The 15,091-nt window shown below is 34.4% G+C and overlaps 2 protein-coding genes across 2 annotated transcripts; one reads left to right on the top strand and one right to left on the bottom strand.

Moving 5' to 3' along the window:
• Nucleotides 1-9,808: 9,808 nt before the first annotated feature.
• LOC109862548 lies at nucleotides 9,809-12,966 on the top strand (the record flags this gene model as incomplete). Its single annotated transcript, XM_020442616.1, has 6 exons — nucleotides 9,809-9,912; nucleotides 10,923-11,136; nucleotides 11,305-11,358; nucleotides 11,643-11,785; nucleotides 11,961-12,115; nucleotides 12,206-12,966. Coding segments are annotated over 6 exons (728 nt in total), but the record flags the coding sequence as incomplete, so codon positions are not given.
• Nucleotides 12,967-13,206: 240 nt separating this feature from the next.
• LOC109862549 (uncharacterized protein K02A2.6-like) lies at nucleotides 13,207-14,760 on the bottom strand. The gene has a single exon (XM_020442617.1). It carries the CDS (start codon nucleotides 14,758-14,760, stop codon nucleotides 13,207-13,209), a length of 1,554 nt encoding a protein of 517 aa, XP_020298206.1.
• Between the last annotated feature and the right edge of the window lie 331 nt (nucleotides 14,761-15,091).

Consider the following 15,091-nt stretch of genomic DNA (forward strand, 5'->3'; position numbering starts at 1 on the left):
GAAGAGTAGAGACGGCGCGGCGAAGGGAGTTTGGAAATCTTTTTCTGAGGTCGAGGATTAATTCATCTTTAGAAGGAGGAGGATCGGCGACGTGGAAGGTGTTGGCCAAAAGAATAAAATGACCTAACTGGTGAGGAAGTGAATCTTCTTCATCGCTAGTTGTTTCGGGTTGTTCATCGTCTACTGATTGGTCTCGTGGTGATTCTGGAGAAGGAAGGCGAGGTGAGTGACGAAGGGGGGAAGGAGGATGAAAATCTGGAATTTCTTCAGGAAGTACGGGAAAGTAAGAGGGCGAATCTAGGATCGACGGCTGTGGAGAAGGTAGAGTGAGCGTAGGAGAGGATGTCAAAGGGGACGACTGAGTCTCCGGTGGCAGTGAGTGAGTCGGCGAGTGTTCTACGTTATTAAACGTTTCCCTTAGGATATTGTCAACTTGGGTGATCTCATCGAGTCGACTGGCGAGTTCCTTTCGCCGAAGGGCCCGATTGCGGCGATTGCGCCTGGTTATGATCGCGTTTCGCGATCTCAAGCGGATCCGAGGTTCCACTTAAAAAATGAACTTTACTTTACCGACCAATACTTAATTAAAACGGTTACTATGTCAACATAAATTTGCAAACTAATCTCCGGAACGCTGCTCAGCGCCAAAACTTGACAGCGGCTCAGAACGACTCGAGAGATCGCGAGTCGCTTGTTTGAGTTAAAAGGGAGTCAGCAGCGGCTCAGAACGATTCGAGAGATCGTGAGTCGCTAGTCTGAGTTAAAAGGAAGTCAGCAGCGGTTCAGAACGATTCGCAAGATCGTGAGTCGCTAGTCTGAGGTAAAAGGGAGTCAGCAGCGGCTCAGAACGATTCGAGGGATCGTGAGTCGCTAGTCTGAGGTAAAAAGGAGTCAGCAGCGGCTCAGAACGATTCGAGAGATCGTGAGTCGCTAGTCTGAGTTGAAAGGAAGTCAGCAGCGGTTCAGAACGATTCGCAAGATCGTGAGTCGCTAATCTGACAGGAAGGGAGCAGAACCGGCAGCAGTTCGAAACGGTTTGATACCGCGAAGCGCTAGTCCGGTAGGTACGGAAATCAGCAGCGGGTCGGAACGATTCGCAAGATCGTGAGCCGCTATGTGAACTAAAAAGGTGAATCTGACACGGTCAACGCTCCGGATATCAGCGGTGTCGTGAATATAGATAAGTTATTCATGGAACCCCCGGTCTTACTACTTAAGCTACTGTAACTTCTATTTTCCTTTTCACTTACTACTTGTTGAAGCCGAGTGATAAATGCCGGAATCTCCATCTGAGTCGGATCTGCTGAGTAGCAAGCTGGGTTGGCTCCTGTTAGCGGTGGCTGCTGTCAAGACACAGACACCACTTGCTGATCACTTTCACAACTTCAGATTTTACTTAGAACCAAGACCGCACTCTGAATACAATACTCTGGATGATGCGAGGTGAAGACGCTCTTCAGCTCCGAGTTCCAGCATTTATACTTGGCTTTTCGGCCCCCTACACACCTGGGTTGACCAACCTAACTTAAAATTTTAATCCCTTCTTATTACCTAGGTTAAAAATCGGATCTTGATTCGCAGATTTGCACAAGCGAGAGCGCCAATCACCGACGTCGGCCAAATCGGCCTAACTATTTTTTGTTATAACTCGCTATCGGCTTCGTGCTATCATGTTTAATTTGCGCGACTGACCACTGACTTGGTTTTGATTTCGACTTCTCTTCCGGAGATAAGAGGATCTTTGATTTCCATCCGCCCGATTCGAGTTACCCGCCTCGGCTGCTGTGCGAAAACTTTTATCGTTCTTTATCTTACTGCGAGTTAGAAATCAAATCCGTCGGCTTACCGTGGCAATATCCAGCGTCTAAACTGATTATACTTCGTTTACTGCCACTGGCCGACTCCTCGTTCTCCATCCAGGAAGTTTACGTCTAAGATTACAGTTAGTTACGATTGTAGGACCGGCATACCGTTCCCACGATGCAAAAAAAAGGGACCGTGAAGTCCATGACGTAACACAGCAATCGATCTTCAATGACTGACGAGACATTGTTAAACTTACACGCGTAAAATTTTTTACACGCGTAAAATGCTAATTGTCACATTTTCTCATTCACATAACCCACTTTATTTTATTTATTTACTGAAAGGCTCACGTTTGATGACGGCACGCCGATACTGGTTATTGATACATACACACTACACACAAATGAGACAGAGCGGAGCGTACGTATGTATGTAGTAGAGTGGTAGTGTAGGGTCGCGGTCAGTGGTGGGGATGTCGGAAAAATCGCAGCGTTACTACTTGGCTATTCGGCTCGCCTGAGTTGCGGAGCGCTGTTATAGATCATGCGCGCATATGTGTGAAACGGAACGTGTTCTAAATTTTAAATTGCTCTGGATGTAGGATAAAAACAAAGAAAAAAGAGGTTTTCTACACTTTTAAAATCGAGTGTTCGGGAGCTTAAAACCAACAATCATGCAGAAGTTCATTCAACTACATTCAAAGAACAGATCTTATTAAAATCCGATGATTTTTTTATACTTAATAATAAGACGCTAGATCAGAATCAAAACAAAACTATGATTACAACAGATTATATTATTCACATTTACTTGTCGACCGATATATTTATGACGGGAAATGATTTTCCTAAAGCACTCAAACGTGCTTTTATAAAATATAATGCATCAATACTATNTTCAGTTTACGTTGAACGTTCAATGCAGAAGGACTCGCTTTTGATAATCTTTGAGGAGTAATGTCAGATAAAAATTTCAAAATGGCTTTATTACTTAAATTTAATAAGTTTTTGTAAACAAATATATATATATATATATATAATAAATGTGTATCTGTCGACAAAAATTCTATATCTGTAGAAATATATCTATAAATATATCTATTTATCTATAAACAAATCAATGTATCAAAACAATGTATGTTTCTATAATTTCTAAAATATATAAAAAGTATATTTCTAAATTAAGTGTATACTTATTATTTTTATTATTTTTGTTATATGTAAAACTAAAACACTGAACTCATGAAAAGAAAAATTTAACTTTTAACTTTTTAATTACTTTTTTTATTAACTTAATTTTTAATCAATTAATTTTATTATGGGTTAACTTGTATCTTAACTAAATTACATTTTCAAGGTCTTTAACTTTAACTTAACTTAGTTAAAAAAAAAATTAACTTACCCAACCCTGTTTTTATTATTTTAATATCTTTTATTATGCATAAACAACTCTATAATGTATATATCCTACATAGCACGTAATATTACAAAAATATCACTGTAAAATTGCAGTATACTAGTAATATTAGATATTATAAAACAATATTACAATAATATTAACAATATATTACACTTTATATACTATTACATTATTATAGAAATAATAATTGTATTGCATCTTAGTAGCAAGATGATATATCAAATGTGTGTGTGTGTGTGTGTGTGTGGTTTTATTATGTTTTATGAACGTTAAAGATGTCATTTAACATTATTTACTATTTAGAACGTTGTATCTTACATATGATATGATACATATCTTTTGCTACGTTTTGGCAAAATCTCTACTTTTGTTTTAAACATAAACGCTTTGTTTTCAAAATGTATTATATCAACAAAACACACTGTGTATATAACATTTTTGCTATGTAATTATTTACTATATAATTATTATTATATAATAAAAAAGATACATATAAATGTGTACACATATTTTTATGTATCATTTTGTATATATATTTATTAAGAATTGACTATAATAATCAGTATATGTTAACACATCCATTAGATATCTAGACTCACTTTTTAAATATCCACTTTTTAAATTCATTTTTTAAATATCCATAATCTACTAGATATATTCCATAGATGTTTTGTGGTAATCTATAAAGATGCAGTAGATGTCTCACATAACACGTAATATTACTGCAATATCACAATAATAATGTTTTTCCATTGCAATATTACACTCTAATATAGTAGAAATATTATCGTAATGTTAATATAATGTACTATCACACAGCAATATCAATAAAATACTAGCCGGAATGCATTACAGTAATATTACGGTGATATATAAAAAAATCAATGGCAATTGCTTTGTAAGAAGGGAAATTAATTAAAGAGATTTCACTAGAATTAATTTTTAGAAGTCTGATTCAATTTACCGATTAACTAATTAACTCGATGAAAGATACCGAAACCTGGAAAAAATCGTGAGATGATGGTAAAATTCGAACTCCCATATTCGCAACCCCTGCACTCACAAGAAAGGTTAGGCAACCCGGAAATCCAGAAAATTCTGAAACTTTGTGTGCATGTAAAGTAGTTCATCCGTAACACAACACTATTTCTTGTTCGTGCCAAAAAATGGTTTGAGGGTGTGAAATCATCCCTCATATGTAGAGCGGCTTTTCACTTTTCTCAATTTATCTCGAAAAGGATTAGAGATATTACAAAATAGTTTGTACAAAACTTTTATAGAAAAACGTTCTCTATCTATTTATATTAATAGAATGTTTAAAAACTAATTTGTTAAAAAAATTGTTTAATAAAAGTATACAAAAAAATTTTTTTAACAATTTTATTAATGTAGGTAAATAGAAGTGTTCTTACCATAAAACTTTTGTATAAAACATTTTTTGGTATCTTTAATAGTTTTCGAGATATATCGAGAAAAATGCAAAACCGTGTTACACATGAGAAGTGTTTTACTCTTTAAAATCGGTTTTAGGCCGCTGGCCTATCTGGTAGATAGAGCGTTGCTACTGTCAGATCCTGTATTTCATTTAAAAAACTTAAAATTATGTATCATCAAGATTCTCATAGCCAACCATTATCCAATTGATATAATATTTAAAACCATCAACAAACGTCTAAAAACAGTATTTAATACAAAACTTAATAATCATATAAATAACAGTAACATTGACACACAGTCGACAGACGAAGTTAAATACTTTTTGATACCATTTGTCGATGAGCAGTCCAACACTCTCTCTAGCGCTTTAAATAAAATGAACATTAGATTAGCATACAGAAACATTTCTCGTTTAAACACATATATTAAAACTCATAAAGATCCCATTACATTTAACCAGGATAAAAACATTGTGTATTATATTGAATGTGAAAATTGTAATGCTTGTTATGTCGGACAAACTGGGAGAAAATTAGGCACGAGAATCAAAGAACACATGAATTATGTCAAAAAGAAATCTCAAAACTCGGTCTTGTCTGATCATTGTTTAAACACCGATCATAAATTCAATTGGAACACAGTTAAAATTCTAGACAAAAAAATGAATTACTACAAACGAACCACATCGGAAATGCTACACATCAAGATGAACGCTAACACTTTAAATATTATGAATGATACTGACTTATTAGATAAATCTTACTTATCGATTATCGATAAAATTCTTTGACTCTCGATATTTTATACTTTGATTTCTCATATTTATTGTTTTGACTCTTAGTTTAATCCTCACATTCGATCTTGACACATTATAACCGTTGTCTAACACACATTGTTATCATTTAAAATAGAAGTGTATAAAAGGTGCGTTTTCCGTCTTTTTGCATATCAACAACTTTGTACTTATATTTAACACACATTGTAAAATAATTATTGTATTATATTTGCAGTCTTGCGACTGATAAAGACTGAATAAACAGTTGAAACGGTTCGCTCTTCAACATTACATATTGTTTTATTGCACAACACCCTGCATAATTGGTTCATACTCGCCGTCTTCTTACACATATTTGTTTTTTATCAATTGAACCAGAGAACAACCCTCATTCTTGATATTATTTTATAGAATTCTTTCTCCCTATGTTGCCAAAGAACAAAGGTGTCATCCACATACCGAAATCATGTTCGGAGTTGTAGTAAGGTCTTTTTAATGGTCTAGTATTCAAAGTGTTCCATCATAGCAAACATATTTATGGAACACTTTGAATCTATTGGAAACTGGTCACAAAATCATGTTTGACTAAATCCAAATACTAAACAAAACTGTAGTTTACTTTCTTACAAAATATATGGAATTCTTGGAGATACCCAGCAAACAATTTGGTTGTGGGATGTCGCGGTTTTGTCACCAACCGCCGGCGAAATTTATAGACCAAATCCATATCCATCTGTGTCCTCATTAGAATATAGTTTGGCGACCATATTTGTAAAACATGTGAGATGTTAAAATGAGATCAAAATCATAACAGGTCTGCCACTAGCAAAGCAAAGCCAAAGTGCCGCACAAAATCCAGAACAGATTTGGTCATTGCCTATTGGCGCCAAAATCGCGCCAAATACACATTAAATCTGTTACTAGAACTGTCAACAAAACAGTAGCAAATACAGATCAAATCTGTCGTCAGAAGCGCCGACAAATTGTTACCAAACGCAAATTATATCTGTCGCTTAGAACACAAATGAATTACTTATTAAAAAAAAAAAAAAAAGAAAACTAATGGTATATTGTCTTGTCGGAAGGGAATCAATTAGAGATTTCACTGGAATTAATTTCTGGAGGCCTGATATTCAGCTCGCCGATCAATCGATAAAAGACTTCGTTGAAAAAGACCGGACCTGAAAAAATTCTAATGTGATTGCGGGATTTGAACTCGAGATTGAACTCCACATTTGCAGCCCCTGCACTTAGTCCGCGCGAGACCACTTGTTTCTTATTAACATATAATTATTTTTATCTTCTTACCCGGTAAAAAATTCTCCGTATATAAAATTGTATGGACATATTTGGCACACACACACACACACACACACACACACACATATAAATTTGCATAATTAGATATAATAATTTTAATTTGTGTATAAGTATATATGAAAAATTTTTTATTCTCAAGCTATCCTACATTTTATTTATTACAATATTTAAATTATTATTATTTTACTAAAAATGTTGCAATACAATGTGTGCAACAATGAATAAAAATACTTTTCTTATTATTNTTAAATATAATTTAAAGTACATTTTTATACAACGCAAACAAATTTTTTGTTAATATATGCTGATTACACTGTTCAACACATTTTTGAGACTTGAATAAACAAACTGTTTTCTAATCGATTTTTGGTCATTAAAAACAAATCCGGCGCCGAAATCGACCTAACATGTCAAATTTCTGAGAAAATTAAAGTTAAATGTATAACATACTGTCTATTAGCGTGAGAAAAAGCATATCAGTGTATCTCATTCACACTAGTTGGCCATTGTGTTACAGTGTCGACTGTGTACGTAGCTGGAAAGCACCTATTGTTTCATATTACTCAATAAATATGAGAATAATTCATTACATTTATAAGTAAATGCATAAATTCATTAAATAATAAATTAATATCTTATAATAAACATACTAATGTAAATGTTGCAAAATGGTTTTCTGTTCAGATTGATCTAATATTTATCGCTTTGGCTGTCTCTAAAAAAGATAGACATAATATTTTAGACATAATAGCAATAAATGCAATGTAAGCATAGCACAAAATAAAATTTGCGTTTGACACGTTTATATATGCTTTTTGCCACCAATGTAATAATTGATCAGATCTGTCGCGTTTGTTTTGTCAATCTGTCGTCAATTTGTTGTCAGCGCGGTCAACACGCCTGCTTAGTGTTTGTTGTCAATCTGTCGTGTAAACGTATTGGGAACTGTTGCATTTTTGCGTGCCAACTGGTAACCAGTTGTAACTGTAAAAGACTGTTTAATGTCTGTTAACAATCTGTTATCAATACAGGCGACAGATATGATCGCAGATAATCGCCATTTTGTTGCTTGTCAAATAGATAGTCTAGTAGTCTTGCGTGCAAACAGTCCGCACGTATGCACAAACAGACCTGCTTGGCGTTTGCCGGCAATCTGTCGTCAATGCGTTCAACAGATCGACCTGATTGCGGTAATCGTTTTGTCGTAAACAGATGCTGGTACGGTTTTGCGGACTATTTGGTCATAGTATTGCTAAAAGCAGATCTGCTTGCAATCGGCCATCTTTGTTGTCAATTTCACTAACATATATGGAATCGTTTTGGCCGCAATACTCTCATATATTTGCCAACAGAGTTTTTGCGTTTTTTGGATCTGTGTACTAACAGTTTTGGCAGTACTAAAGCGTGTTTCTATATTGTAGTGTTTCTGCAAACAGTTTCTGTTGCCAAGGTTTGCGCAGTCAGTTGTTTGCTGGGTTAACAAACATTCAAACAATCTTAATAGAGATAATTGACAAATGACCAGTCTACTAAAAACTTTAATAAAGATTTGATTAATATAGCAAATTTTATTGTTTTTTAAAATAATATATAAATTTTATTAGATAAGTATACATGTTTGTTTTAACTTTTTCCTCGAGGTGACTCAACGTATTCTACTTATGGGGCATGGTGGGCTACTCTTATTTTTTTTATTCAACATTACAGTTTTTTATTCAACATACAGTTTTATCTATGTACGCAATACTTTTAGGTTCTATTGCTTACTTGTTAAGTTAGAGAAATATGCTACTTTTTAACACTATTCTCAGTAATGTATCATAATTATATGAAGATTTATAATAGGTAAAATAAATGCTTTAATTATTTTTGCTCCACTTTATTTGCTCTTGGAACGCAATTCAATCCCTATGCTATTTTAACTAGCGCGCTTCTATGATGTTTAGGTTTTTTTTTTATTTCTGTTCTGGTATCCTGATTGATTCTTTTTATAACTTGCTTTATATAGTTTAAAATGCTGTCAAATAGTATGTCATTTTGACGGTTCCGAATTAAATTATATTGTAATAGCGCGCGTTTAATATAGGGTAAACCTGGGTAAGATGACCACAGTTTTTTTTAAATGCAAAAAACAGACCTTTATTTTTGTTATTTTTTAATATTGGTTTTTTATTTTACTTTATTGAAGCTTAAAGTAATAATAACTATCAAAATTGAAGAGAAAACACTTAACAGAAATTTAATATTATATAAAATATTAAAATGTATGCATTGGCTATCTTACCCAACTTTTAAAGGAAAGATGGCCATACATGTTTTTTTTAAAAGATATAAGTAAAACTTATAATTATGTAATTTAATTATATATTTAGTAATTATATGTTAAATACAATATATCTATTGTACGTAAAAGATTATTACATATTGTTGTTAATGTTTTCATGCACAGTATTTTTTAATTATAAAACGCAACTTTATGTGAACTATAAAAACAATTAGCAAAAAAACATTTTTATTTCGACGATTAAATACATTATAGATTATACTAATCATAAAAAATATATATATAATTATATGTAACTTTTTTAAAAAAATGGGCCATCTTTCCCGAAGTGTGAGGAAAAGATAACATAGTATTTATAAATAAATAATGAAAATGAAAATACACACACACACAAATGTGCCTTTATCATGTATGTAATAGTGATTACAGCAGTTTAACTGTAATTTATTCGACGTTACAGCAGCTTTCAGTTGACATACGTAAAACTTTGCAGGCAATCGAAAGTAAAAATATTATATAATTTTCACAATATTGTTATTTTAAATAGTGTACGCAAATAAACTACTGTAAATACTGATTATCTTTAAGAATGGTTACAAAAATGCACTATTAAACAATTATTGGTAAAATTATAGTCTATGGCTATCTTTTCCGTATGGCCATAATACCTCCATTTACCCTAGATAAAAATGAGGTGAATTATTACGGATATACAAATATATTTTTTTACATATCATTTTTTATGTCACATTAATAATTTTGTTTAGGAATATCTGGAGAAGTCGTCCAGATCGACGTTGGACAATGCCGAAAATTATGTCCACGACATGTATCCGACGATCCTGGAGATGTAAGTCGGCCAGCAGTACAGGTATAAATCTTTCCATTCTTTTCTTTGTTTCTATGTACACATGTAATATAGTGAAACTGGCTTGTCTTTTCTTATTTTTGTTTCCGTTCGTTTCAAAAAATTATCAGTTAACTGTATTATTCGGTTACCTACTTATATTTTAATCTTTATACAATAAAAATTATTGTTTATAAACATTGACATATTCAGACACGATGTGACACGAAACTTCTTGTCGAGCAGTCTTATGTGAGAAATATCATATTTTTATTAAAATGATAAAAAAAGAGATTTTCTCCGAGGTTTTTTGCAAAAACCAATTGGTTTCTCCGTATAGTTTTTCGAATCTTTGGTCGGCTTCAGAAAAAGAGAGGGTTATTTTTGTCACGACGCAATCCGCTATCGATGGGATGCATGCGGATTTTACAGATAATGTTCGGATTGGCGCGACGTGACAGCGATGGGACAGTACTTCGAACCACGCAAGGACCAGAAAAGAAGAGACACTACACACACACGTGAAGCGTCAAGTGTATATGTTGTGTCCTTCAAAGGTCGAATCAGTACGGTCACCGCTTCTTTGCGGAATGTCCAGTCACTACATCTCAGAATTATGCGCTTGCGACAAATTGTTTATATTGTTTATGTGTATAATTCATGCAAGCGTATAATTCTACATAATGTGATATAATACATAATACATCTTGTTTTCGATTTTGAATAAATTTTGATATGATTTCGTTGTCGAAACAAATGACAATCGTTTGATATATTTCGCGAATGTGTTCTATTCATTAAATTTGTGCAAAAATATTTTACTTTTATTTATTTTTATATAGTAAGTTGCAATAATCATTTTCTCGCTTCTGACGTCAAAATCAAGTTGGCTATGGAAGTATGGAAAAACCCCTTGCGATCTTAAATTCTAAATTGTAAACAATCAAAAATGTCAAAATTATTAATCGTCAAAATATGTTTGAAATTTCATATGGTATTATATTGGTATTAGATAAAAATTATAATTCTTTCAGAAATGTTCACCAAATTTCCACTGTCGAGCGAAAGCTGCTAAACTGGAGAGAGTTTCGACATTGCAGGGTATTCGCGTTATCGAGACTATAGATGCCTGCGAATGTTCGCCAGAGTCGTCTTGCAAACGGGAATCTTACATTCATTACGTACATTCCTCTACGCTGCATCAAGCTGTTGTGGATGTAGGAATCTGCAATGGTCATTGCGGCAAAGGTACAACTTTGAAAATCGAATCAATCGTGGAACAGATTCAAATTAATAGAGAACTTTTAGTTTAGTTTTTTTTGTTTACTAGATTGACTTGCAGTAGTTGCGCACATATAAAAACGCGCATATTGTGGCACTGAGGACGGAAACTTAACTTATTTACGTGTTTTTAAGATCTGGATTGCAAACCACTACGGAACAGTACAGTCAGCATCAAAGGACCAAACGGTATGCACAATAGTTTTTTACAGTATGTACACAGTGCATCAAACATTTGCAGAGTAGGTGCGGGGATTTAAGAGCAAGAAGGGCGTTTTTTCTAGCGAAAAATAGCGTCAACAAACGCCGTACCAACTACTTAACTGTAGCAATCACTTGTCTACGACCGTATCAACTAACTATTTACACCGCTAAGAAAACCGCTCTCTTCTTTTCCTTAGACCTTCATATAATAGAGATATAAAGGTAAAGTCATTTGTAACTTATTTGAAATGATTTGATCTGTTTTCAAGGTGACGAAGTTTATCAGATTATAGAAAAATGCGGTTGTGCTGGCAACTGTCACCGTATGGATCATATAGAAACATTATTAGATTATAACGAAGTGACAATCAACGAGAGCACGAACACAACTGATGTGAGACCCGTGATCCGAGTAAGAAATATTTAATTCAATTAACATAATTAGTTTTTTTTAAAGTGAAAAAGACAAATTAGTAACTTTACAAATAAAAAAAGAGAAATTTAAAATTATCATGATATTAAAAATATATTGTACAAACGCAATCTGTAAAATTGCACTGCATATAATGACGTCAGCCTTTCTACAGCAAATAGACATCGGACAATGCGTCGGAACATGTCCGGGCAATGAAATGGAAACCTGTCTTCTGCGTGACAAAACTGAACCGTCCAGATGTCTAGCTGGTCTGTATTTGAGTCAGCACACTTGCACACCAGCTAGATTTAAGGTGCACGAATACAGGTAAAATCCTTTTTGGTTTATATAAATGAAGCTCATTTCCAGATAAAAAATTATTTTGTGTTTAAAACATTTTTATGCTTGATGTTTTAGAACTCGACGAGGTGCGAAAAGAGAAATCATTCAGATCACCCAGTGTGCCTGCGTCTAGACCGAAATTACTGTTTTCTTGGCAGTACGAGTATTATACAGGACGTTTGTGTATTGTTTTTATTGATGTATTATTATGATTACAAACGTTTCGATCATTCTTTTGTGATCTTCATCAGTGAACAGTTAAATATAAATCTCGAAATAAGGAGTCACATTACTGATCATATCACTGTTTGCCTCGTTATCATGTAAAGATCTGTGACAACAACATCTTCTTTTCACGGGACAGTGATGTGACTCTTATTTCGAAATTTATATTTGACTGTCCACTGATGAAGATCACAAAGAATGATCGAAACGTTTGTAATCATAATAATACATCAATAAAAACAATACACGGACATCCTATATAATACGTGTACTGCCATTATTCGCCTTACCAATTTTCGACGAGTTATATTAATATTACTGTTTTCTGTTGTGAATCAAAAAAAGCGAAAGAAAAAGAAATATGTGGCAATGCGTTAATTATATTTCGTGCGCATGTTCCTAAGTATATTTTGCACTAATTCATGACTAAATAAATCTTTGTTTTCTTCAAGAAACATTTCTGTTGTGTCTTTGTAAAGGATTGCAGTGAGAACTCACACAGTGCTCCATCCAATAATAAAATGCAGTCTTTATTTCACATGCTTCCGTTTCTTATTAAAAATAACTTGTATAACAATGGCCCGCTCGCTTGAATCGCGTAACCCCCGGGAACCGAAGTCCTCACACACCTCTCTGTATTCCGCACACCAAGATATATATCGTACCACGCCACGCGGCGCGACACGCAACTCGCGACCGGAAAACGACCCGGTCGCCCCCTGGCCGATGACCGTGCGCACAAACGATCGCGGCCCACGCGCCAATACAAAATACAACATGTATACAACATCTCTTCTCCCCGTAATTGAATACCTGATGTCTTATACTATTAAATATAATCCTTTACAAAATCAAAAAGATAAATATTCACCAAAACGCTCTGGTGGCTTACGTAATCTTGTCGATCGTTCTCGGCTCAAAACCGGAATCGGTGCTTCAGGGAAAATCGCTCGATCTGGCGCCCCCTCTTGCTCTTCCTCTAACAATGTGTTCCGAGCCCCCGCATTCTCGGCAAGCTGACGGGAAACATCTGACAGTCTCTCTCTCTCCGGATCCGTGGACGTCTGCGCATGTACGTCCCCGCAAATATTTGGTTCAACATTAACATCCATATTCGGATCGCCATAATCTAACATTTGAGTTAACGTTTTCTCGGTCAATACCGATCCTACCGCTCGCATTTGGTTAACGTGCCTTTTCCAAACTTTTCCATCATTCAACTTAATTCTATAGTGTAATTTTCCCAACTTCTCAATAATTTTACCAAAACGCCATTTAATATTCTTATCTAAATACTCGCGCACCGCCACACTCTCTCCGACCTCAAATTGTGTGATTTTCATATTCTTTATTTCATCATTTTCTATATTTTCTTTGATTCTTGGGAAAAGCAAGTTCAGTCTACTGTTGAGTTTTCTTCCAAACATTAACTCTGCTGGTGATTTACCAGTTTCCNGATGTGGTGATAAACGATAATTGAACAATATTTTCTGCACGTTTAACTTAACATTTTGTCCGATAGTATTCAATTTTCGTAATCCCTGCTTTAATGTCTGCACAAAACGTTCCGCTAGTCCATTTGTCGCCGGATTATACGGGGCTGTATTTTTATGGAAAATACCGTTTTCCCTCAAAAATGTTTGAAATTCCTTTGAAATGAATGTACGACCATTGTCTGTTACTAAAGTTTNCGGTAATCCAAACGTAGTAAAAATTTCGCGACATTTCTCTACCGTTGATTTTGTACTAATATTCCTCATTAAATGTACCTCCGGCCATTTGGTATGTGCATCCACCAAAACTAAGAAATTACACCCCATAAAGGGTCCTGCAAAATCGATGTGTACTCGCTGGAACGGTTCCGTAGCCGGTTCCCAACGATGTTTAATTACAATCTTAGGATTATTGCTAAAGGTATTGCACGCTTTACAGTTTTTTACTAATATTTCAATGTCTCTATCTATGCCTAACCACCAACAATAGCTTCGACTTAAATTTTTCATTTTAACTATTCCAAAGTGACCTTCATGTAATTCCTTAAGAACTCTTTCTTTTAAGGTCTTCGGAATCACCACTCGATCTTTCCTAAAAAGTATTTCATTTTGTATAGTAAACTCATTATCCTGAAAACCTAAGGGCACCAGACTTTTGCCCTGTTTCAAGGCTTTAATTATTTTACTTAATTCTTTATCCTTTCGCATTTCTACAATTATTTCCTTAGCTGTTACTGGTAGTGTTTCCAAATTATCTATTTGATACACATCTATCGGATCATACTCTCCTGTACGCGTTTCGTTTATAGGTAACCTAGAAAAACCGTCCGCATTACCGTGGTCTTCTGATTTCCGATATTTAATATTAAAGTTGAAAGCTTGTAAGAAAACAGCGTAATGCTGCATTCGCATGGCGCTATACGCTGGCAAGCCTTTCTGTGGTTTGAAAATTTGTGCTAACGGTTTGTGGTCCGTTATTAACGTAAAATGATTTCCAAAAAGAAANTGATGAAATTTTTTAATTCCAAATACTATAGCATAAGCCTCTTTATCAATTTGCGCGTATTTCTTTTGCGTTTCTGTCAATGAATTTGAAGCACACTGTATAATACGTTCGCTTCCGTCCGGATATGTGTGTGATAGTACAGCTCCCACACCATACGGACTGGCATCGGTGGCCAGGACAAGTGGCAACTTTGGATCGAAGGGCACTAAAATTTTATTACTTTCAAATTCTATTTTT

Source organism: Pseudomyrmex gracilis, unplaced genomic scaffold (assembly GCF_002006095.1).
Source record: "Pseudomyrmex gracilis isolate BER0280 unplaced genomic scaffold, ASM200609v1 scaffold_1951, whole genome shotgun sequence".
In the NCBI taxonomy this organism is placed as follows: Eukaryota; Metazoa; Arthropoda; class Insecta; order Hymenoptera; family Formicidae; genus Pseudomyrmex; species Pseudomyrmex gracilis.